This window comes from Acinonyx jubatus, chromosome A3 (genome assembly GCF_027475565.1).
Source record: "Acinonyx jubatus isolate Ajub_Pintada_27869175 chromosome A3, VMU_Ajub_asm_v1.0, whole genome shotgun sequence".
NCBI lineage: Eukaryota > Metazoa > Chordata > Mammalia > Carnivora > Felidae > Acinonyx > Acinonyx jubatus.
This window is the reverse complement of record NC_069388.1, coordinates 11,253,728-11,277,940: the sequence shown is the minus strand read 5'-3', so window position 1 is coordinate 11,277,940 and position 24,213 is coordinate 11,253,728. Positions and strand designations below refer to the sequence as shown.

Genomic DNA, 24,213 nt, shown 5'->3' with positions numbered 1-24,213 from the left:
AGGACCAGAGAGGGGCTGGAAGACCCATTTCTGGGACGCACAGAGAAAGCTGTGTGGCTGGAGGGGACACTTCACGTTCTTTTCCAGCCAAAGAGCCTTAGACGTGAAGCGTGAGGTCTGGACTCGGGAGCCACGGTGAGGCCCCATCCTGCTTCATCAGAGTTTACTAGGCCACCCCAGGAAGGCGACTCGCCCTCTCCGGGCCCACTTGCACCACCATCTGCCAGGCCGCAGCTCACTCAGGGGGTGGGCTCCCCAGGAAGAAGGGGGTGCTGTTGAGTGAGCCCAGACCGGTCTCCAACGTGAGGTCCTTACAGGAATCACCAGAGCGGTCCTGGGAGACGCGCCCCTTGAAGACAGGCTCCAGGCACCCGGCCCCAGCTCCCGCTCTGCGCCAGTGCAGGTGGGGGCGTGCGGTGCGCCCCGTGGGTGGCGGATGACAGATGTCCCCTGGGCTGGCGGTCAGGGCGTGGCGAGGGGGGGAGGTGACCTTTCCCCGGAGCCCGGGGTGGGTGGGGGAGGGCTGCGGACAGAGGGCGGGTCGGCACTGGCCCCGGAGCCCCACTCCCTGCTTCCTGGCCGTAGGATCCTGGACGAGCTGTGTCCCCTCTCTGGGACTCAGTTTCCTCTCCGGGAAAAGGTGAGGAAGCTCTCTGATAGCGTTCTTCAGGGATTCAACGGCGAGATGTGTAGAAAGCCCGCAACTGCTGCCGCCGCTGCTGTTGTCACTGCTATTAATTAGTGAGAAACAGAGCAGGATCGCAAGAGGCGGAGGGCGGGACAGGCCTCCCGGCCGGAAGGAACGGCGTGCGATTCAGGACACGCGCATGCGCGCTGAACAAGGAACCTGGGGCGCAGCAGCCTCCGCGGACGCTCCCCTGCCCGGGAGCTGCTCAGCAAGGGCCACAGCACAGGTACAGGAGGGCAGATGGGGCATTTGGGGAACCAGTGGAGGCGGGGAGTGAATAATAGAAAAGTCTAGAAAGGTTGAAGGTCAGAAAGGACCCTGAATGCCCCCCCGAGGGTAGTAGGGAGCCATGGGAGAGACTTGAGCAGAGCAGGGGTGGCAGGTGGAGAAGGGGTAGGTGGGGACGGGGCTGGGACAGCAGCAAGGGGGCTGCTGGGAGAGAGGAGGCCCCTGGACTGGGCGTCACGGAGTCTAGGATCCTAGAGGGGCTATGTGGCGGCCCCCCATGTGACTTATTCACAGGGCAACACTGAACTGAAACCACAGTTCTTTCTCGAGCCCTGACCTCTTCCATGAACTTCGGGTTTGTGCCCAAACTACCTCTTTTCATCTCCACTTGGACGATCTCTCTCTCTCTCTCTCTCTTCTCTCTCTATCCCCAGTCCCTCCCTCAGTCAATCCTGCCTGCTCCACCTTCAAAACGTATCCTGAAACTGACCCTGTCCCCTGCCCACCCACCCAGCTGCCACCTGGTCAAGTCCACCGTCGTCTGCCACCTGGACCCTTGTAGTGACCTTCTTACAGGCCTCCCTGCCCCTTGCAGCCCGTTTTCCACGTACAGCCAGAGAGTCTTGTTAAAACTGAACTCAGACCACACCCTTCCCCCCGCCCCGCCCCCCGCGCAGACCCCAGCTCACCCAGAGTGAGCACTAAGTGCTCACAGGCCCCATGTCATCTGGTCCCCATTGCCCCCCAGACCTCCTCACTCTTGCCTCCCTCTCTCAGCTCCCATGCCGGCCTGCTCACGATGCCCCTAATGCTCTGATCATGCTCCTGCCCCAGGGCCTTTGCACACGTGGCTCCCTTGGCCTAGAATGTTCTTTATCCATTACCTGCTGGGCTCACTCCTTCACCCCTTCAGGTTTTTGCTCAAATGTCACCTTCTTAAATGAGACCTTCTTTGAACCCCTTATTCAAAATCAGCCCCACACCTTACCTTGATTTGTTTTCTACCACGGTACTTCCCACCATCTGACCTATTTCTGTATTTTGCTTTCCTGCCCTGTTTATTGTCTGTCTCCCATTAGGAGGCTCCACGGGGGCAGGGATTTCTGTGTTTTATTCACTCCCACACCTTGTACCTGGCCCTCCGTTAGCCCTCAAGAAAAGCGCATGGAGTGGGGCGCCTGGGTGGCTCAGTCGGCTACGTGTCCAACTTGATTCCGGCTCAGGTCGTGATCCCACAGTTTGTGAGTTTGAGCCCCACATGGGGCTCTGCACTGACAGTGTGGAGCCTACTTGGGATTTCCTCTCTCTCTCTCTCTCTCCCCCTCTCTCTCTGCCCCTCCCCACCCCCCTCAAAATATAAACAAATACACTTTTAAAAAAATAGGCGGAGTCAGTGACTGAATCTTCCTGTTCTGGCCTCTGCCCAGCTAGCCAGTCCAACTCTCTCCTTCGCTCAAATCCAGCCACCCGGGCCTCCTGTCCTACACTCTCCTACCTCAGGGCCTTTGCCCGCGCTGTTCCCCCTGCCTGGGACGCTTATCTCCCAGAGCCCAGCACAACCGTCGGGACCTCCTTGGTGAGTCTCCTCTGCCTCCACATGCTGCCTCTCCATCACCTTCCTCCGTGCACTCAGGACTGCTGGGAGTTCTGTGACTGCTTCCGTCACTTCTGTTTGGCCATCTCCCCTCTCCACCATAAGCTCCCTGAGGCCAGCATCCCCCCGCAGCGTTCAATGTGTCCCCAGCGCCGAAGGGTGGGCCTGAGCGCGTGGCTGCACCCGGGACGCGCTTGTGGACTACAGGAGCTCCCTCCTTGGCCTCTGGCAGACAAGACCCGACCGTGTTCTCTGAGGAGAGGCGGAGAGGAGACGCGGCAGAGAACGCACGTTTCAGGGACAACAAACACTGGTCCTTACTTGAGGCCTCTCTTGAGTGCTTCGAAGATCTTCTTCACCTGCTGTGGCTTGGGGTCCGGGCAGACAGACCCCTTCCGCAGCGTGCCATACATCTTGGAGGATTTGGCAGGCATTCGAGCTCTCACGGAGTTCCCGTGGATGGACTTTCTGTGAGAAGGAATGAGGGGCACAGTTGGGATCTGGACAAAGCCCTCCCCGGTGGGGGGCGGGGGGCAGGCACTGGGGGATCGGTGGCCAGAGCCCGGGGCAGTCACGAGGCCTGGCTGAGTCCCGCCCCGCCACCACCGAGCTGTGTGAGCTCAGGAAAGTGGCCGGGACTCTCCAGGCCTCGGTTTCCTCATCTGCAAAATGAGGGCTTGGATCTGAAGATTAAAAGACAAAGAAGAACCTGACATGAGACATCAACACAGTGGGAAGTACAGTCGGGCAGCCCAAATGCCATTGTTTTCGGCTCAGTGTGGTCTGTCCGTCCGGACAAAACTACTTGGGAGGCCAAATCGTAGCCGTGGGGCGTTCCCGTGGGTGGGCACTTGTTAGCTTTGCCTGCACAGGACCCACACCTCTCCCTCTATTACTAACACCCCAGTTTTCCTCTGGGGCCCCTCCCCAACTCCGCTGCTCATGCATGTGGTTTGGAGGGAGGTGGCTTGACAAATCACCACACACACAGACACACACACACACACACCTGCACACGCATACACAGGCATTCTGAAGCAAATGCATGTCTCAGGCCTGGAGTCAACATACTCCATTTCCCTGGCTCAGGGAGAGGCACAGGACACAAATCTGTCCAGTAACCCTGCCGGGAGTTTGCTTCCAGATTCACAGACAGGAAAAGGATTCTTTCTTCTGACATTGCTGTTCCGGGGGAACATACACCTGGAACAGACAGCCATTTCCTTTGCATCATGTAGGGGGAATGGAGGCAACACGGGGAGGAGCAGGTGGAGGCAGACCAATTCCACATGACCATGAGCTCCTGGATCCAGCTATGCCTGAAGTTAGACCTGCCCGTGGAATTTCACTTACATGAACCAGTTGGTTCTCTTTTCTGCCTAAGCCTATTGGAGTTGGGGTTGGGGACTGAATGATCTTAAAAACCGATGTCCCCAGGAGCACCTGGGTGGCTCAGTTGGTTGGGCATCCGACTTCAGCCCAGGTCGCCATCTCACGGCTTGTGGGTTCGAGCCCCACGTCGGACTTTGTGCTGACAGCTCAGAGCCTGGAGCCTGCGCCAGATTCTGTGTCTCCCTCTCTCTCTCTGCCCCTCCCCTGCTCACACTCTGTCTCTCTCTTAAAAATAAATAAACATTTTGGGCGCCTGGATGGCTCAGTCAGTTAAGTGTCCGACTCTGTTTCGGCTCGGGTCACGATCTCATGGTTCATGAGTTTGAGCCCTACGTCAGGCTCCATGCTGACAGTGCAGAGCCTGCTTGAGATTCTCTCTCTCCCTCTCTCTCTCTGCCCCTCCCCCCCCACTCTCTCTGTCTCTCTCTCTCAAAAAAAAAAAAAACTTAAAAAGACTTTAAAAACATAAACACTAAAAAAAATTTTTTAAGAAAAAAAAAAAAAAAAAAGAACTGATGTTTCCCAGCAGTGGCAGCTGTGTCTCTCAGCCCTTGAGGGGCACACCAGCATTTCAGGATTGATTATAGTACAGGGTGAGGGTATCCTCGTTACAGTCCTGGGCTGGTTTCACTGGCCCCTAAGCCCCTTCTAGAATCCTATGCCTCGTCCACTAAGTGCAAGACCAGGGCTGCCTCCGTCCATCCTCTTAAAGACATTGTTTCCCAGGTATCCCTGCACCAGATGTGGCTTCAGGACTCCCTTCTCACGGGAGAAACACGAGTGGAAATAACACTCGAACGTCTGGGTCAGTCTCTCAAAGAAGCTTCTAGCTTTTCCTTCCAGCTGCCTCCCTCCCTGTCTTCCTCTTGGGTGCACTGAGGAGCCTGCTTCAACCTGGGCTCTAAGGTTCCTCCGGGATGGAGACAGAGGGGGAGGGAGGGGGAGAGAGTGAGCACGAGCAGGAAGGGGGGAGGGGAGCAGGGGGGAATAACCAGTTTTGTTTCTTTGTCAAATGTACTTCACCTCTACACTGAGGTACTACCCAAGCCTCAGTTATTTATCTGTCAAATGGGAAAACAATAGACCCTAAATGAGAGAGCAGTGCTGGGAATTCTCTGAGACACCAGGGGAAACATTTGGCACAATGGAGGCAGTGGGTGCCTAATAAATGTTTGCTACCGTTATAATAATCCCATCCCATCTGTATCTGTCCCTGCGCCCACAGCCTGGAAAACAGTAGGTGCTCAGTAAATACTGAGCTGAACGGGACGAGGGAAATACAGCGTGTCGTGGGGACTAGAGAAGAGAGAGTTGGGGGAGCCCAAGGGCGCAGCGGGACCTCAAGGGAAGAACAGGATGAAGGGTCGTCCCAAGAAGGGTGTTCTGAATCGGGGGACAGTGAGTCAGGGTGGAGGGGAGGACGTGGTCCAGTCTGTGTGTGATGCTGGGCGGACAGCAAGGAGAAGGCTTGACCGAAACAGAGTGAGGAGACCCTTCCCGCCCTGTGGGAGCCGAGGAGGGGGAGCGGGGAGGAGTGGGTCAGCTCCCAGCTTCACAGACCCGGACGATGACAATCTGGGAGCATCATGACGGTGCCCGGATAGAAGGTGCCCCCTGAGTGTCTGTTGCTTCCCACCCCTGCTGTAGGAGCTTTAAATAAACATCGATTTTAACCCCATTGCAAGGTAGGGAACCGGAGCTCAGAGAAGTGACTTGTCCCAGGATCACGTGAGTGACAGAGCTGGGACCCAAACCCAAACATGGGCAGATTCCCAGCCCGGGATCTGAACCACCCCTCTGGGGGCAAGGGGCAGGGTTCCCTCAGGGTCCTCAGAATCATCTGGAGGACCCAGGCTCAGATTGCTGAGCCCTCTCAGCAGAGGCCCCAGTCTCAGGTTCAGCAGGTCTGGGGTGAGGCCTGAGAATCTGCATTTCTAACACGTTCCTAGGTGCTGCCAGTGTTGCTGGTCCAAGGACCACGCTTTGAGGACCACCGTCTTAGGAGATTCACTCGGGGGACATCCTTCTGCTGGAAACCCAGGTATGCATCTCCCCGGGAGCCCTTCAGAGTTTGCTGCACTTTTGCGGCCCAAAATCAAGGGTACCGGACCCCCCGACTCACTCAAACACTCACAGAGGGGCTTTCTGCGAATCAGGCACCATGGTGGGAGCCGAGGGCCTGGGGTCCTACCCTCGAAGACTCCCCGTCCCCGGGAAGAGGGGAGGATTGAGGTCTGGAGAGCCAGGCAGGGGGCAGGCAGGACACAGCTTCCAGCTCCTTCGGCAGGCCTGACAAGTTCACTCTGGCGCCCCAAGAGGCTGAACGGGCAGCCAGGCTGTATATCCAGCCCAGCCAGATGTGGCACATTCCACACACAGATACAGACACCTGCTGTTGACTCAGCAGAGAGGAGCTGCCCCGGCCGCCCCTCCGGTTGGGTTCCCTACCCCGGGAATCCTCGCCATGTTACATGCCAAGGATCCAGAAATAGAGATCCCCGGCCCTGCCCGCGCCCTGAGAACTGGGTCCTAGGGGATGTTGCAGCAAGGAAGGATCGGGGGGAGCAGGGGACTTGCCACGCTGGGAGCTTATGTTGTCTCATGAGACACAAGCTCCTGGTCAACCACCCATGGACAAATCCCAGCCCCGGGGGTCACAGGTACTTAACCTCCTAGAGACTCAGTTTCCTCATTTGTAAAGGGCAGATAAGAGTGCCTACCCCATAGACCAGTCATGAGACCATCATTCACTCAACAAACATTTACTGAGCACTTACGGCACACCAAACAGCATTCAAGGGGCTGGAGGTAAAACAGAGACCAAAGCAAGTAAAAGCTGTGTCCCCGCGAGCTGCCATGCCAGCTGGGGGAGGCAGTGGGACAGCCGGCACAGGCTCTGGAGCTAGGTGCCCGTGTCTCTATTCGGTAACCCCACTTACAAGCTACGTGACCTTGGGTAAGTTAACGAACCTCTCTGTGCCTCAGTTTTCGCATCTGTAAAATAGGGCCCAGGGAAAGCGTTGCTGTATGCGTTAATAAATGTAAAGGGGTTTGAGTAGTGCCCGGCAAAGGACAAGGGTTATGTATGTGTCAAAGTTAAAGAAGACAATAGGAGCACCTGGGTGGCTCCGTTGGTTGAATCTGACCCTTGACGTCGGCTCAGGTCACGATCTCATGATTTGTGAGTTCGAGCCCTGTGTCGGGCTCTGCACGGACAGTGTAGAGTCTGCTTGGGATTCTCTCTCTCCCTTTCTCTCTGCCCCTCCCCCTGCTCACGCTCTCTCTCAAACTAAATACATAAATTTAACTTTTTTTTTTTTTTTTTTTTTTGAGACAGAGAGAGACAGAGCATGAACGGGGGAGGGGCAGAGAGGGAGGGAGACACAGAATCAGAAGCAGGCTCCAGGCTCTGAGCTGTCAGCCCAGAGCCCGACGCGGGGCTCGAACTCACGGACCGTGAGATCGTGACCTGAGCGGAAGTCGGACGCTCAACCGACTGAGCCACCCAGGCGCCCCATCAAACTAAATACATAAATTTAAAATATAAATAAATCAGTAAGATAATAAATATCCAGGCCCTCGAAGGGGCTGCGCTCCCTCCTCCCTCCCCCTGCCTGAGGCCACACCACCCACCTCCTCGAGCAGGCCGTCCACAAAGTTGACATGCCAGGCGGGCAAAGACGGGCAGGGCTGCAGCCTTCAGAGAGGCGGGTTTCCGATGGGCTCAGGCCCCTGGCAGGTGGGGTGCGCGAGCAACTCTGGGGGGGGTGGTGCCACGCAGGAGCCCAGCTCACCTGCCAGCTCCCAGGGGTCCCCGGCCCCCGGGGGGTGCGTACCCTCGGCCAGTCCCCGCTGCCATCTACCCGGAGACCTCCTCACCCTCACCGCTGCGGCCGCGCCTGGCTTCACTGGCTCCCGGGGAAGCTCTGAGTTCAGTGCTCTCGTCTGAGGTTCAGCGGGACGGGCGCGGTGGCCACTCTGAGCGCTGCTGGCTCAGCCGGGGAAGTGCAGCCTTCAGATGGTGAAATCGGGCTGCGTGTCTGGCCCGGTGATACAGCCGCCAGGGCAGAGAGCGAGCTCCGGGGGCGGGTGTCTCACCGGCTCTGGGAGCACTCAGTAAATATTAAACAGCCCCTGTCACGCCAGACCAGCTTCCAGAAGGACACGTGCCACCCGGTGGCCCCAGCCCTCACGTGAGGCCGCCGGGACGGCCTTTCTGCCTGATCGTCGTGGGGAAACACTTTGTCGGAGGCCCGGTGCACGGCTGCTGCAAGCGCGGGACCCGGGGGGCAGGCGGGGCTGGGTGTGGCTGGGGGGCAACGATAGGACCAACTGGACACGTTTCATGTGAGGACTCAGTGGGCCGATGGTGTAAGCTAACCCTGTCTCTGTGCCTGGTGGCCCTGGATGGGTGGGCACGATGAGGAACAGAGCAGAGCAGGGAGAGCACCTCCGCCATATCCTCTTTCTCCAACCTCCTTTCCTTGAAAATCAAAGGTTTACTACTTAGTTTTCACACCCCCACTTGCCGGCCATCTCAGCAGAGGAATTCCTGAGGTGGTGAGGACCTGGGAGGGGCTCCTAGCTCAGGAGGGTACCCTCCTGACAGCCTGGGGGAGAGGAGACCTGGCTGAGGAGGGACCGGAAGGGGGTAAGAGCAGCCACACCTGTGAATCGGGGCAGAATGGGACAGCATCATTCATAGCAATCATTCACACCTTAGTATAAAATTTCCCCACCAGATAGATCACTTCCTCACGTGAATTCTTTGATTATGGAATAAAAAGCCATGTTCAGAGTCAAAAGGGTTTCAGGTGCCAGGTCAGGGGCGGAGGTTGGACAAAGGGGACATCCATGAGCTTCAATCCCCGGCTCTCCTATCTGAGGTTATTTTTACCTGCCCTGCCCCAGCCACTGGGTGCCTTGGCAATGTGTCTGTGATTCAGCCTGGTTGGATTACCTGAGAAATAAGGCCAGAAGGTGAGGTCTGAAACCCAATCTAGGCCATCCGGCCCCAGAGCCAAGGGTCCAGACTCCTGGGAGCTGGCCAGAGACAGGAAGTTAAAAATAGATGCGCTCTTCCCCATCCTTGTGGGCAGCTTCTTCCTTACCCTTGGAAAAGGGCACTGAAGAGACTAGATGGTGGCCCCTCAGGGACCTCAGAACCCACCCAGGCTGGTGGCTCCAGAATTCTCCAGAATTCTCAGAGCAGGAGAAGGAGAAGGAGCCACCAGGAGAGTGGCTATTCCGGGATATTTACAGCCATCAAGGTCATCTGTCTTAGACCGGGATGCAGACCTTGCCAGACGTGATCTTGTCTTTGCTGATGGCCAGTGAGCCATAGCGGGACAGGGTCAGACCTCTCTGTCTTCTTCCCACCCAGAGTGCTGTCCTCAGGAGTCCTTGGGACACTACCTGGGCAGAGCTCCTGACTGGGGCCTGTGGGAACATTCCCATGGAGGCAGGAAGTCCAGAAGCCCCCCAGGGGCCTGGCAGGGGGAGAGTTGCAGGCAGGACCAGGCACAGAATTCATGAGGCCCAGTGCAAAAGAAAATGCAGGGCCCTTTTTTCAAACTGTAGTAAGGGTTTCTAGATGGCGGGGTGCCTGGGTGGCTCAGCCGGTTAAGCATCCAACTCTTGATCAGCTCAGGTCACGATCTCACAGTTCGTGGGCTGGAGCCCTGCATTGGACTCTGTGCTGACAACGTAGAGCCTGCTTGGGATTCTCTCCCTCCTCTCTCTCTCTGCCCCTCCCCTGCTTGCACTCTCTTTCAAAATAAATAAATAAACATTGAGGAAAAAAAAAAAAAGGAATTTCTAGATGGCAACACCAGAGCATTACGTGAGCACAGGGCCCTAGTGAGCGCACAGATTGTATACTCACGCAGCTGGCCTTGGCTGCCAGGGTCTGTGAAACCCCCTTCAGCACCCCCCACTGCCAGACCATGGTAACAAAATCCCCATAGTGCCTCTGTGTGAGTTAGAGAAAGGTACCCCACCCTGGGTGGGCCAGCTGCACGCCAGGGCACACAGCTTGGGAGGATTACGTGGACTGGATGGCCCCCTTGGCTGGGTGACCTGTGCAACTGTCTTTAGCAGCCCTGATTACAGACCCCATGGTGGGGGGGCCTGGTGACGCCCAGAAGAGGCAGCTCAAAAGTGGTTCTGTTAAGGAACATGATCATTCCCTGGCCAGTTGACTTAATCCTTCTCAGCCGCACTTATGGAGTGCCTAATGTATGCCTTCCTTGCGGTGGCATCCACGCTTTCTCCTCTTGGAGGCTGGGCGTCAGAGGGACTGGGTGCTCACTCTCTCTGAGGCTGTGTTTTCCTGTGCTTCAGCTCTTTAGTCCCCCCCCCCCCCGCCTTGCACCTTGCATGTCCTTGCTGTGGCTCACAAAGCCCCGCAGCCCTCCCTTTCTCACGTCTATCCCCCAAGACAGCCACACACCCACTTTCTGTGCCTCAAAGCTCATCCCCACCTCGGGACCTTTGCACTGGCTGCCCCTTCCACCTGGAAGATGTCCCCAGCCCTGCATGCTCTCTGCACGTGAACATCAACTTATCTTCTCTCTGGCCTTAAAGGTGCCCCTGCCTCACTGAGGGCCTCCTCTGAGAGCCCTGCCACCCTCCCACATCCCCGTTTTAATTCCTTCACGTGCCACCAGCTGAATCCATCTTGATTATTGTTGGCTTATTGTTCGCTGCCCTGACAGGAGGGCGGGGCCCGGTTCCGTCCCCAGGGCCTGGGCAGAGTAGGTGCTCCATAAATATTTGGAGAACGAATCAGGGATTCCTAAGCACGCTTCCAGCTGAGACCCTCCAGGATTTCGGCCCTGAGACCCACTCCTCCGGGCACGTGCTGGCACTGAGCGGCCAGGAGACAAGTGGGCGAGCTGGGAGAGCTGGACCTCAGGGACCAGGCATCACTGGGGGGGGCGAGTGTGCAGCTGAACCCCAGGGAAAGAGCCACAGGAAGGCCCGGTCTGGGGCACGGGTGGTCCACCTCAGGACACGGCAGTGAAGCCAAGGCCCAAAGGACATTAAGCAGCCCCTGGCCAGGTAAGGAGGAGTCACAGGAGGGGCCAGGTGGAGGGCCCGGAGGAGAGAGCAGCCAGTGTGACAGGGAGCTGTTTGTTAGGCCGCGTGAGGAGTCCAGATTGCATTCTCAGCAGATGGGAACCCCTGGCAGGTTTCGGGTAGGAGAGGGCCGTGACGAGCCCTGGCCAACCCTGCTTGGCTGGGAGTCCTGCCCGTCCCCCACATTTGCTCAGCCAGGCAGATGTTTGGGCCCCTCGGGCTTGGGCCACTCGCAATGCCTGAGGGATTGCCCCACCCCTGGGCGGGCAGCTCCCCAGGCTTGCACAGTGCCCGACATGAAGGCCAGGACCAGTCTGTGGCCCCCAGGAGTGGAAACGAACCTTCCTCCCGGGAAGTACCTGTAGCCAGAGGAGACTCGTGGAACAGCCATGAACTCACGTCCAGTGGGGCAGCCCTGACCCCAGGCCCATCTCTGCTGTTCCTCCTCCTTTGAAAATTTCCTGCAAGCACCTACTGTGTGCCAGCATGTGCCGGCTGCTTGCCTTGTGTCACCTCATCGTACGCTCACGACAACTCTGTCGGGGAGGGACACTCGTGATCCCCATTTCACGGATGAGGAAACCGAGACTCAGAGAGGTGAAGTCACTTGCCCCAGGTCACAGAACTGGGATAGGTGGCCCCACGTCCCATTCTATCAAACAGGAAGAACATTCCATCCTGACCCCGCCCCCAGACTAAGTTCCAGGGCTGAACGAACCAGTCTTGCTGTGTGACCTTGGGTGAGCAGCTCCACCTCTCTGAGCCTGTTTTCTGATCTGCTAAGTGGGCCTGATAAGCTCACGCAGGTGACTTCCAGGACCAACTGCCAGGAGCATGTGACATGAGACGGCTTCGGGTCTCAAGGAAATTACAGGTTTCTCCCAGCACCAAGTGTCACACGCGCGCACACATACACACACACGCGCGCGCACACACTGTCCTGGGCTGCAGACTTGGCATCAGAGAGAGCTTCAGGGTCACAGGCTGCACAAGACGAGCCAGCCCTGTACCCTCCTCACAGGCAGAACTTACGCGATCCTCCGGCTCTGTGCGCTGCTGAAGCCCGCGAAGGAGGCGCTCCGGCCCACGACCCCCACGGCCCCCGCGTCCCCAGAGGACAGGAACCGCAACCTCACCGACATGGCCGTCACCTACAGGGAGAGGACAGGAGAGTCAGCCTCGCACTGCCGCCTGTCGAGTGCGGGTCGCGGCTGGTCCCCCTTCACCACGGTCCCCAAGGTCCTTACAACAGCCCCACAAAGGGGGCAGCTGGTACCATCCCCAGCTCACAGATGAAGCTCAGTGAGGCAAGGGAACTGTTTGGGGCTGGCAGCAGGAGCAAGATTCGAACCCAGGTCTCTGTACTCTGTGCTCAGGTTCTTGATGGCTGAGCAATGCTGAGGCTCCGGCAGGGGGGCGTCAGCTCCTCCTGAAACCATACCTGATCTCTTCTCAGCTACTCCTCTCTGCCAGTAACCCTCACCCCCCTCCACAAACACTCATGGAACGCTGTGTGCCAAACACTGTGCTGGAGACACGCACTGAGCAAGACAGGCAGAGTCCTTGCCTTCCAGGGCTCCCGGTCTGGCAGGGAGGCTAATGAGCCACCAGTTACGGGGGGACCCAGGGGGTACTCGACTTAGCCATGGAGGAGGCGATCAGCTGCTGAGAAGGAAAGGCTGATAAGGGGAGAAGGAGAAGGGAGAGGGAGGGGAGGGTATCTGAGGCAGAGGGAACAGCATGGGCAAAGGCCCGGGAGTACAGAGGACACGGCGTAATCCAGAAACCGAAAGAAGAGCTGTGGTTTGGGCCGTGACTCCAGGGGAGGCTGGAGAGGCCAGCAGAGTGCAGCTCCTGCGGGGCCTTGGTAACCCCAGGGAGGAGTTTGCCCTTGCAATTGGGCAAGGGTGACTGGGAGCCATGAGAGGGTTTTGAGCAGGGGTGACAAAGCCCAACTCACATGAGGCCAAGCTGCTGGCATCCAGGCCCTCCAGAATCCCTGGATCCATTGCCCCATCTCTGATCCAGGCTGCAATGAGGCCAGCCTAGAACCCTGGCTGTCTTTTCTTTTTTCCAAACCGCCTCTAGGTTGGAAAAACACCACCGTATCCCTCAGGAGTATCTCCAGTGCCTTCCAGCACCGACAGTCGAAGGTTCTTCTGCATATCTGACTTGAATCTCTGCTGCTGCGTTGCTCCTTGGCCAGGGTGGAGACAGTCCGAGGATTCCAGGGACCCCACTGCTGAAGCCAAGCCTCTAAAAAAGCTCCACTGCACCACCTCCCTCGTATCGCTGCTTGGTAAGGCCCCTGCGTCCCAACATCTGTCCACCTGCCAGAGTCCACGCCTTTGCTCAGGGCTGGGCCTCTCCCTGGAATAACGTTCTCTTTCGAGCCACGTCTGTCCAGCATCCCATCCTGCATTTTATGTGTGGTCAGCCCCCACCATAGGCTCCAGGGCCCCCCTGGCAGATCCGTGCGGCCCCCACAAGACTTCCCCTCCTCCTAGGCTCCCCGCATCCCCACCCCACACTGCGCTGTACATAGTGCTGAGGACTGGAAACCAAAAGGCCAGACCTGGGCTCAGACCCCAGCTGTGCCACTCACTGGCTCCAGGCCCCGACGGTCACGTTTGCAAAGCGGAAAGTCAGAGAAGGACCAAGGAGACCGTGCGCTGAGGGTGCACAACGCGGAAGGGAAAGAGCTGGTTGTCTCTGTGCCATTGGCCACAGAGGCCCCCGCCCCGCAGGGGGCTACAGAGGCGGATGAGCCCGGGGAGCACCCTCCAGCCCTGCCGGGTGAAGCTGGCGAGTGTTTGCTGAGCACCCACTGTGTGGCAAGCCCCAGCACCAAGGACTGCCACATGCTGTGGATCCATGAACAGCGGCCCTGATGGGAGCCACCGTCTGTTGAGTGCTGTTACTAAGTCAGCCCTGCGCTAAATGTCTCACGGAAATTATCTTAGCAAATCTACGCAGCCCCTGAGGCCTGGGAGCTGTTGCTGACCTACTTGGATAGATGGCGACATGAGGCCCAGAGAGGGGACGAGACTGGCCCGAGAAGCCCGCTTGGAAGCAATGAGACAGGTTTGGAACCTGAGTGCGGGCGGCTGCAGACGCCATCCCTTCCGACTGTGCGCAGTCAGACGTCCCCGTCCCGCCTCTAGATGTCCCAGCCCCACAGGAAGGTCCCCACGCTCCCCGCCTGTGCCAGGCGGCTGCCAGCCTGGACCAGCCCCTGAGCGTCAATCGTTACTTTCTTGGGAATTTTGGTAGCTTGAAATCAGCCACGGCAGGAATGCGTACACCCTGGATGTCGGCAAGTGCTACAGATTTGGGCTTTTTTTGTGGTTTTTTATCCCTGCAGGTTAGTGAGCATCTATCAGTACACCATTGCCCCACCACTAGCGGTGTGTGCTCAGGGTGGCACCGGGGACCTTCTCGAACTCTTGAGAGCCCCCACCCAAGCTGGGCAAGGGAATGAGGGGGTAACAGGGAGGGACATCACTGGGGTCACTGGTTAGGAAGAATACTCTGGTGCCAGCCTGGGGACTGGGGGCTGGGGACTGGGGGCTGGGGGCTCGCGGCTGGGGGCTGGGGGCTGGGGGCTGTGGGCTGGGGACTAGAGGCTGGGAGCTGGGGCTGGGGACTAGAGGCTGGGGGCTGGGGCTGGGGACTAGAGGCTGGGGGCTGCGGGCTGGGGGCTGTGGGCTGGGGACTAGAGGCTGGGGGCTGGTGCTGGGGACTAGAGGCTGGGGGCTGCAGGCTGGGGGCTGGGGCTGGGGACTAGAGGCTGGGGACTAGAGGTTGGAGGTTTCAGGCTGGGGACTGGGGGCTGGAGGCTGTGGGCTGGGGGCTGCGGGCTAGGAGCTGCAGGCTGGGGGCTGGGGACTGGAGGCTGGGGGGTGCAGGCTGGGGACTGGGGGCCGGGGGCTGCGGGCTGGAACACCCTTCCCCTACCTTCCCTGCTCCATCAGTTACAGTAGACTGCGGATGGCAACTTCTCTGCTCCCCCATCAGACAGAGAGGGACCTGCAGGCGGGGCTAGAGTGTTCTCTGGTGCTTGGAAGATTCACAGCACATCCTTATGGGACCAGAAACAGTGCCTAAAAGGCTGGGCCTGCTGCTGCCACGGTACCAGGCTGTGCAGCCCATGGTGCCAGATAAGTGGAAGCCTCAGGCTAAGGATAAAGATAAGGATGGGGATAAGAATTTCCACTAAGTGCTCGATTCCAAGGCAGGGGCTGACAAACATTTTCTGTAAAGGACCAGATACCAAAGTTTTTGGCTTTGCAGGCCATATACTCTTTTAAATACCCACAACTATTTAACTCTATTGTTTTAGAGCAAAAGCACCCACAGACATTATGGAAATGATGAGCATGGCCACGTTCCCATAAAACAGTATTTACAGCTATTAATGGTTGACCCGTGGGTGCCCAGCACCCTCCGTGCTACCGACTCTAAGGGCTTAAAATCTCATTTAATTCTCCCGACATTATATCAGGTAAACACAATTATTATCCCCATTTTGCAGATAAAGAAACCGAGGCTAGAGAGCAGAGGAAACGACTCATCCAAGGTCACACAGGTAGGAAACAACAGAGTTGGGATTTGGACCCAGGCATAACGGGCCTTAAAAGCCTGGTCAATTCATTCAAGGTGGCACCTGTTCCCCGGGGGGCTGTGCTGAGGACATGTCCCCACCCAAGAGCCAGACCCAGGCTGAATGGAAGCAGGTCCTGAAAGGGACCTGCCAAGCTAGAAGCCTAGCATTGGGGGTGGCCAAGAAAAATCAACCCCATCCCCTGCAGGCTTCAGGGTGTGGGAGCCCGGGTCCCTGGGGGCTTCTCGGGACCAGCATCAGTTCCCAATCAGCTCAGCTGCTCCAACAGGGAGGCCAGCGGTCACCCCCAGCTTCCCCCACAGGCTCTGATGGGATTAATCCTGACTGTTGACTGGTTGGCCCCCTGCGATCTCACCCAGCTGGGTTTCTTGCTGCAAAAACATCTCCCTTCTGGTAGATGGGCTGGGACGGCCAGGCTGAGACCCCTAAGATCTCAGGAGCCTTCACTGGGCAGCCCCTGACAAGACCCCGTGAATGTTGGTCACTTTCGACCAAGGCTGATATTCTCAACATTAATCAGTGACCCAGCAGGGGCACTGACCACTCTGAACAGAGGTCGGCGCTCAGAGGCTCAGGACAGCCCTGGATATAGCTGGCACTCTGCGGGGCAAGAGAGATAAGCCAGAGACCTCGCTGGGCCCCTGAGCAGAGGAGAGAGGCACAGAAGTCATGCAGGTCCCAAACCTTTGGTGGCAGACAGGACTGCCTCGTCCCCGTGCGTCCCTCGCTGCCTCTCGCTGGCTTGGTACCCTGGGGCAGCACCCGCTTAGATGGATGGCTTGGACACAGCTGGTGAGTGCAGCAGGGGCCAGGACACCTGGAGGGGCTTCTCACACAGCCAGCGGCTCCCCAGACACTGGGACCGTCGTCCGGGACCTCCTCCCCGAGGCACGGCTGGAAGGAGCCTGAGCCCACTCCGCTAAATCTGGCCAGCTCACTGCTGGCCAGAACCGCCCGCCAGCCCAGGGAACCTACAATTTCACCTCATTTGGAGGTGATGCTTCTAAATTTAGCGGCGTGGGCTCTCAGGGCTGGGTGGCTTTTATGCCTGAGTCCCTCACTTAGGGCTCTTTTATATCCGCTCAAATGCCAGGCAGGGCTTAGTTTGCTTATAGGAGTTTCCAAAATAGTCCCTTTGGTTTAGCACGAAAGGAAATGGTAAAATAGCCCAGGATGAGGAATGTGAGTTTATACCTAAGAGGGATGGGCGACCCGCGGAGGCCGCTCTGGGAACCAGACTACTGTCTGCACCAGATGGAGGGCAACTCCCTCGTTTCACCGGCGAGCACGCCCAGAGTGGTCACGTGACTTGCGCGGATCACCCAGAGGTGAATGGAAGGGCCAGAAGAATCCACGCCCCTCCCCCCTGCCAGCTCCACGGCTGCAGACACCTCCAGGCCTCTGCCCAGGCCGTGTCCTCTCCCTCCCTGGCACGCTCTTCCCCCAGGTCTCCCGGGAGGACCCCTCCCGGCTTGCGATCCCAGCAGAAAGGTCACCGCCTCAGAGGGGGCCTCTCTGGTGCCCCCTGGCGACAGCGGCCTCACTCTTCACCCTGTTTCAAATCCTGCAGAGGACTCACTGCCGTCCCAAATTGTCTTGTCAAGGTGCTTGGCAATTGTGTGGCCCTCACAGGAGTCCCAAGCTCCGTGGGGACAGGGACTTTTTGGTCTTGCTCACAGCCATATGTCCCAGGGCCTCACCAAGTAGGGGACCCCGGTAAGTACTGGTCCGTAAGTGATTGCTTGAATTACTGAACGATTGAAGGACATCTCTTCAGACCTGTGTCTAGGGCTCACTTACTTGATTTGTTCATTCAACACACACACATATCGAGTGCCTACTGAATGCAGGCACTGCGCATACGGCTGTGAACTAGTCCAGTGGGAGACAGGAATTAGGGTATGAGGCTGGACTGTGATGGGGAACTAGAGGCGTGGGGGGCAGACAAGGATCCCTCACCCAGCCAAAGGGGAGTGCCCGGGGAGACCCCCTGGGGGAAGCGATATGTTGAAATCTAAAGGAGGGGGAAGAATTGGCAGGGAGAGAGAATGGGATGGAAGAGTGTGCCAGGTGTTGGGAACAGCATGTGCAAAGGCTCAGAGATAGGGTCAACTAGATGAAATGCAATTAGATGAACTTAGTACAGTGTGTGTGGCTAGAGCATCAGGTACCAAAGAGGATCCCTGAGGGGCTGAGTGGGGACCAGGCCTCTATGGGGACGGGGGTTTAAGCTGCATCCAGGGAGAAGTAGGCAGGACAGGCCTCCAGCACCCTCTGGATTTGGTAATGGCGCCCTTGAGTTCGTTCACTTACTGAATATGCCCCTACTGCACACCTGACCAGACAATGCTGTGTCTCCATAGACAATGAATGAGTGCCTGCTGCATGCCAGGCCGTCGAACCCCGCACCTCCGTCCAGGGGCTAGGGGCAGTCACACTGGAGACGCCTCTGTCCCTTTGGCCCAAGGCCCATGTCCCCTGGGCCAGCACTGACTGCCGCCTGGGGGAAGCTCAGATACCCTGTACGGCCTACCCCAGCTTGACCTGGGTTTTTGCCCTCTGCACTCAGTCCCTCACCCACCCACCCCTTGCTTCCGCCACAGACAAGACCCAGACGTTTGATGGTCCCTGAGAGGGAAAATCCCACAGCCAAGCCACAGAGGACAGAAGCCACGTTAGCTCTGACACCCGCCAGCTCGGGCTCCCCTTCTCTCTGCGGAGCCCCTGGGGCCCCGCCCCTACCAGATGCTTTCAGATGCTTCTCTACCCGCTGCAAGGAATCTGCTCACCTCTCCTGAGCCAGGAAATCGTGCCCAGGGGATCTCTGCATGTGATCTGGAACAAGTTCCCTCCTCCCTGAGCCTCTGTCTCCCTGTCTGTAAAGTGGGAGGGCTGGGCTAGAATTCGGGGTCCCCCAAGCGCAGGCCCATCTGAGCCAGGTGAGGAATGCATAGCAGACACCGTGATTCACCTGGCAGGAGAGTCATTCTTGCCTTAGCCCCCTTTCTCTCCTGGCTCCCCAGCCGTCTGACACTTGTCCCCCCCGTTCAGCCGAGTTCAGAGCTGGCGCCAGGCACACGCTCCGATCGCATCAGGTGTTTTGTTGCCTTTCTTTTAAGGTAAACTTCCGTTTAGAGCAAACCGTCTTGTGTACGATATAGAGTGGTTTTCTTTAAGTGAAAGGGTGATGGATTTGAAGGACGCTTGGTTTAAGTAGGGCAGGTAGGAACCCAGCTTCTTGGAAGCCCACGTTTCTGGGTCCCACCGTGGAAGTGAGACGGGGGGGGGGGGGAGGGGCACACCTAGGTGTGCCCCTGCAGATGGCCTGATGGAGTCAGATGAGCAGACAGCACCGGTTTCTAGTGGAAAAGAAGAGGAAGCAGCATCTTGGGGAGCCCTACCTGTCCCCCCAGAATTCATGGTCCCAGGGCTGCAGGGCAAGTGGAAACTTCCTGGTGGTTCAAGACGAGGCATGGGGGTCGGGACCCGGGATCCAAGAGGGCCCCTTGCCTCGGTTTATCACACAATCTACAGTCCCCTGTGACCTTCCTGCCCAGGGCAGCCCCGGGAGGTGTCCACGACCCGCCCCAGCTCAGGCCGGGAGGCACAAAAGGACCACTCGCGTGAGTGGACAGATCGGCTATCTCATCAGGCTTCACGGCGCACCTGTGACCATCTCACAGCCGAAAACCCTGCGCGAGGCCACAGACGGCCAAACGGCCAAGTGCGAGGGAGCCCAAAGGGCTCAGCCACACGGAGGAAATTTCCATGGCAGGAATTAGGAATATGGTTTTGAGGAATAATGACACGGGAAGATAGAAGATGTTGAAAGTAAGATGTTGAGGACAACAGAGCAAGATGTGAACTATACACGACACGCTCTCCGTTTTATTTCTCCATCAATGCCTTACCAGTGTTCTACCGTGGGCACGCATTCCCTCACAATCAGAAAAAAAAGAAAAAAGGTGATCTGAAGAAAACAGAAAGATTGGTCACGTGTCCCTGGTTGCATAGTAATCAAGCTGCCAAGCGGGCTCTGTGTGTCCTCCGACCTAGAGAACGATGCTTTTCAGGATGAAGCTGGGGTCACAAGAGATACTTTTCTCTTAAAAAAGAAAGAAAGAAGGAAAAACAAACTTTTAAAGGTCCACGAATATCATCTACACTCCCAGCTAACGCCAGGGGGCTTTTACGAGGTAAAGATGACTCATGAATCTCTGTGAAATATCCAGAGGGTGTTTTGATTTAAATGCCCCCCATCAGCGCTCTGAGCTCGGGGACGTCACCACGGGGGGTGGAGGAGGTCACCTGGAAGAGACAGCACCCCTTTGGGGACAGGGCCTCCTGGGGCCGCCGTGGGGGCGGGAGAGCGTGGAGCCTGTGGAGCTGGGGGCTCGTGGCTGGAAAGACGGAGCCCCGATGCGGGATAACAGAGATCGGGGGGCAGCCAGACCCCTTCTCAAACAGGTGGGGCCGGAGGGACTGAGCCAGAGGCACCACGGTGCAGAGGGACTCCTCCCGGCAGGTCGGGGTGAGGCCACACCGTGGTCACGGTGCTTGGCCAGGTGCCTCTGTTTGATGCTAAAGAGGGAACCCGGCAATGTTGCTAATGGGAACCGGCACTTCGAGAGCACCGGCTTCTGCCACGTTCTGTGCTGAGAACCAGCTCCTTTCATTCCTGGTCCCCGGCAGGTCTGGCCTCGGCTTCGCCCTGAGTGGCACCCCCTTATCGCGTGCCGGACGCCGGGCCGAGAGCTGGACACGGCACGTCTCCCCCACAGCACGCCTCTGAGGTGGGCGCTCTTACTACCGCTGTTTTACAGACGGAGAAACTGAGGCTCGTAGAGCTGAGGTGGCCAGAGCTAGCAAGTGGCAGCGTCCCATCTTCGACGTCTCGCCTTAAAACACTTGCGTGTGGGCAGTGTGACACAGGTGTGCGTACCCCTCATCCACGTCCTAGGGGTGACCGAGCAACATGTGTGGGACCCCCATCAGAAGCCCTCACTCCAGAGTGGTTACGGGAGGGTCTCAGGCAGAGCTCCACTGACACTTTGGGCCAGAGCATTCTTGGCCGGGGCGGGGCGGGGGGGGGGGGGCTGTGTATTTAACCCCTGGACACCAGGAGCACCACGCCCTCCAATGGTGACAACCAAGAGCGCCCGCAGACACTGCCACGTGTCCCCTGGGTGGCAGAATCCCCTCCAGTGGGGGCCACTGGGTTAAAGCAGCTCTTCAACTCTTGAGGGTTCGTGAATTAGCGTCGCGGGCATTCGGGGTAATTTTCACGTGTGAGAGTAGAGGCGTTGAAGGTGCGATCCTCCGTGGGTGGCAAATACTTCCCCCCTCGCATGAATGGGGGGCAGGAATCTGGGGGGCCCAGCAGCCCAGCATCTTCAGAAGGGGCCCCGGGGCTGCAGCTCCCATTGGGCCTGCCACCCCAGCCCCCGCATGCACGCACCTGCACACTCACGCCAGGATGCGGACAAGGGCCTGGAGCCTCAGAGCGGGGGCTGGAGCTCGGAGAAGAGGCTGGTGGCCCCCTCGGGGTGTTCGCTGTTAACATCAGAGTCCTGAATGACACCTGCCTTCCTCGCAACCCCCGCCCGGCAGCGAACAGAGACCCTAAGGCAACCTACTCGTTTTGTCCCAAAGCACCCGACCATTGATGAACACTCACTGGTTTGGGTCCACTTAGCACAGGCAGGACTTGGATTCAAACCCAAGGGCCGCCTCGGTCACCCACTCCGCACTGGATGATCTGCCCGAATTCTCCATGGTCGGGGACACAGACGCTCCCTGCTACTCACCCGCACAGCTGGACATCAGAGCCACCTCCTCTAAACCGTCAGGACAGAGAAAGAATGCCATTCCCGACTGCTGTCTCTGCTCACCTCTGCAGTTAGGTTCCCTTCCCAGAGCACCGGGGACTCGTGCACGGGGCCCACGAAAATGGGTGGATTACTTTTAAAATCAGAAGATAAGAAATGAACTTTCAGGGGCGCCTGGGTGGCTCAGTCGGTTAAGTGTCCAACTTTTTGTTTGTTTGTTTGTTTGTTTGTTTGTTTGTTAGCGTCCAGCTCTTGATTTCGGCTCAGGTCATGATCTCCAGGTTCATGAGATCGAGTCCTATGTTGGGCTCTGTGCTGGCAGCATGGAGTCTGCTTGTGATTCTCTCTCCCTCTCTCTGTGCCCCTGCCCTTCTTTCTCTCCCTCTGTCTCTCTCTCAAAAGAAGTAAATAAACTTAAAAAAAAACTGCCTTGAAAAAAAAAGAAATGAATGTTTAGGTTAAACAGAATGTTTTATATTATAGTGTATATGTGTTACTATTTCTATATTAATAACGTGTATTTTATCCATCCTGAGGCCAATTCAGTGGTAAATACACTATTTAATATTTCTTATACAGGAAGAGTCCTGCGAAGGCCAAGATGCTGGGGACTCAAGAAAGTCGCCACGGGCCCTGCCCTTTGCCCTCTGCTAGCCCTCCTTCAAACCTGTCTGACTCCAGAACAGTCCTGCCATCTCCAGCCCACAGGCTCCCTCCCCAGCTCCTTCCCACCCACACCTTTATTCTACAGATGCAGTGAGCCCATCTCTCCTCCCTCCCCCTGCTCTGGTTTACCCTCCACTCTCCCTGCTCCTCCGGCCCAGGCCTTACACTTGACCTCGATATGCTCTTTTGACCCTCACCAAAACGTGATGCCGTGGGTTCCACTTTGTCCTGTTCTGGCCCTTGGGATCTGGAAAGTCAAACCCAGGCAGCCTGGCTTCCAGGTCAGCCTCTTATCCACAGGCCCTAACTGCCAGGTTTCTGGAGTTGTCAGGGGCCTGGCTGATGTCACGGAGCCTCTGGGCCACCACCACCCCCAGTCTCCCACTGAGCACTGTTTAGATTCTCCTTATCAACTTGGATCCCTTCCTTCTCCCACCTCACTCTGAGTGTTGTTTTGGGGGGGGGGGGGGAAGTGGGCTTTTCACCCTCCTTTCCCTGGTTCCTCACGAGATCGAGTATTTCTATATGCTCATTATCTTTAGAATCTCCTCTTCTCAACTTCTCAGTTCATAATCCTTTATCCAGCTACCTAGCTATTCTTAGTGACTTCTAGTTTTCTCCCAGCCCCTCACGTGCTTTTTAACTTGTTCCTAATGGTGTGTGTATGTGTGACAGAAGCTTCAAATATTTATGTGACCAGATCTGTCAACATTGTCCTTCTATGTTTTAAGAGTTTGGAACTTTCTTTCTCCACCTCTAAGATTAAGTTTCTACTCTCTAGACCACTGAAGTCTAGCTCCCTGGGTGAGAATTTTGTCTCCCTCGCCAGGCTGTAAAGCCCTCAAGAGAATCTCCCTCCTCCATAGAGGCCCTTGGCCAAGAGCTTTCACTGTCTGCTCTGCTTCTCAGAAACACCCTGAATCCGTCCCCTCCTTTGCATCCCCCTCCCCCTGGGCCAAGCCCCCATCACCTCTCTGCCTCCACCTCACCCTCTGCCTCCACCTGAAAATGTCCGTCAGGTTTCTTACACCCTTCCCCAGGCTTGCAGCTTCTGGATACATCTAACTAAAATCTCACCCCCGGAACTGCACCCACAAAGCTCTGAAGAGGCACCCGCCTGCAGAGAGGCCTCGTTCAGCAGTGCCTAAGGATGGAACCCAGATCGGGATGGTCAGGAGCTCCCTACGCACTGCCCGGGAAGACAAGAGCACCTGTTGTGCTCCTTTCGCGCCCTAAAAAATTAATCACAACTGGGGCTTGTCCTAGAAAAGGCAGGGGGTAGGTTGGGGGTGGGGTGGGGGAGAACTTTCAAAGCCTTGACACTCACCATCCCTCCTATTTCCACCCATTCCTACCCAGCCTGGAGGGCAGGCGGGACGAGTTGTCATCCCCCCACCCTGTTTACAACTTGCAGTGCTGCGGCTCAGAGGGGGCAAAGGGTTTTGCCAAACTCACACAGCCCGGGGCGGGGTGGGCAGGGGGGAAATACTGGCATTCAAACACATTTTGAGCACTTAAGTGGTGACAGGTGAGAAGCTAGGCTGCACAGGGACCACACGGGAGGACCCTGGGTGGGTGAGGGGCTGTAACTCAGGAGCCCGGTGAGTATGAACATTTCAAGCCCACTCACTGCGGTTGTTCACACGCCTTCTATACCCCACGGTTGCCTGTAACCCCAGTCCCTGCGTCTGGCTGAGATGCATGGCCCAGTGGTGCAGAGTCAGCCTCCTGGATGCCCGAGCTCCCCCGCCAGCAGGTCCCGGGACTCCTGTGCAGGCACGTGGGCTGGTGGACGGGGACTGTCTGCTGATGGAGGCTGTTAACAGCACCGGAAATGGTCAAGGGTTCAACGAGAGATGAGCCATCTGGTCATCCCAAGGTAAACAGTTTACAAGAGACAAAGCAAGCCAGCCTGCCGTTTTGGTTTTTCTTTCGACAGTGCCATGTGCCCTTTCCTTTTCCCCCTGGTACCAACTGCAGAGACAGGCTGTCCCAGGTCCCCTGACCCCAGCTCAGTGCCACCCTGGGACAGGGAGGCAGGAAAAGTCAGATGTTTTCACAACTTTTCTTGCCCCGTTCTCAGGACTGAGTGACTTTATGCCAGGTGGTTAAC

General features: G+C 57.3%; 1 protein-coding gene and 1 long non-coding RNA gene across 9 annotated transcripts in view; one reads left to right on the top strand and one right to left on the bottom strand.

Annotated features, from left to right (window-relative positions):
• RIPOR3 (RIPOR family member 3) overlaps positions 1-24,213 on the bottom strand; it is a 75,505-nt gene that overhangs the window by 19,850 nt on the left and 31,442 nt on the right. For 6 of the 7 annotated variants that reach the window (XM_053199833.1, XM_027046633.2, XM_053199832.1 and 3 more), the window contains 2 exons: positions 12,015-12,133; positions 2,832-2,978 (listed from right to left, as the gene is read on the bottom strand). In XM_053199833.1, coding sequence (XP_053055808.1) covers positions 2,832-2,978; positions 12,015-12,133 — 266 coding nt within the window. Of the gene's footprint in view, positions 1-2,831; positions 2,979-7,696; positions 11,886-12,014; positions 12,134-24,213 lie in introns of those variants that run through there. The other variant, XM_027046632.2, reaches the window with a different exon arrangement.
• LOC113595725 (uncharacterized) lies at positions 2-21,859 on the top strand. Of its 2 annotated transcripts, none has more exons than XR_008289052.1 (5): positions 2-914; positions 5,852-5,943; positions 13,071-13,281; positions 15,517-15,570; positions 21,677-21,859. It is a non-coding gene; the product is annotated as an uncharacterized LOC113595725 (long non-coding RNA). The 2 variants fall into 2 exon arrangements; XR_003416314.2 differs by lacking the exon at positions 21,677-21,859 and adding an exon at positions 18,210-19,935.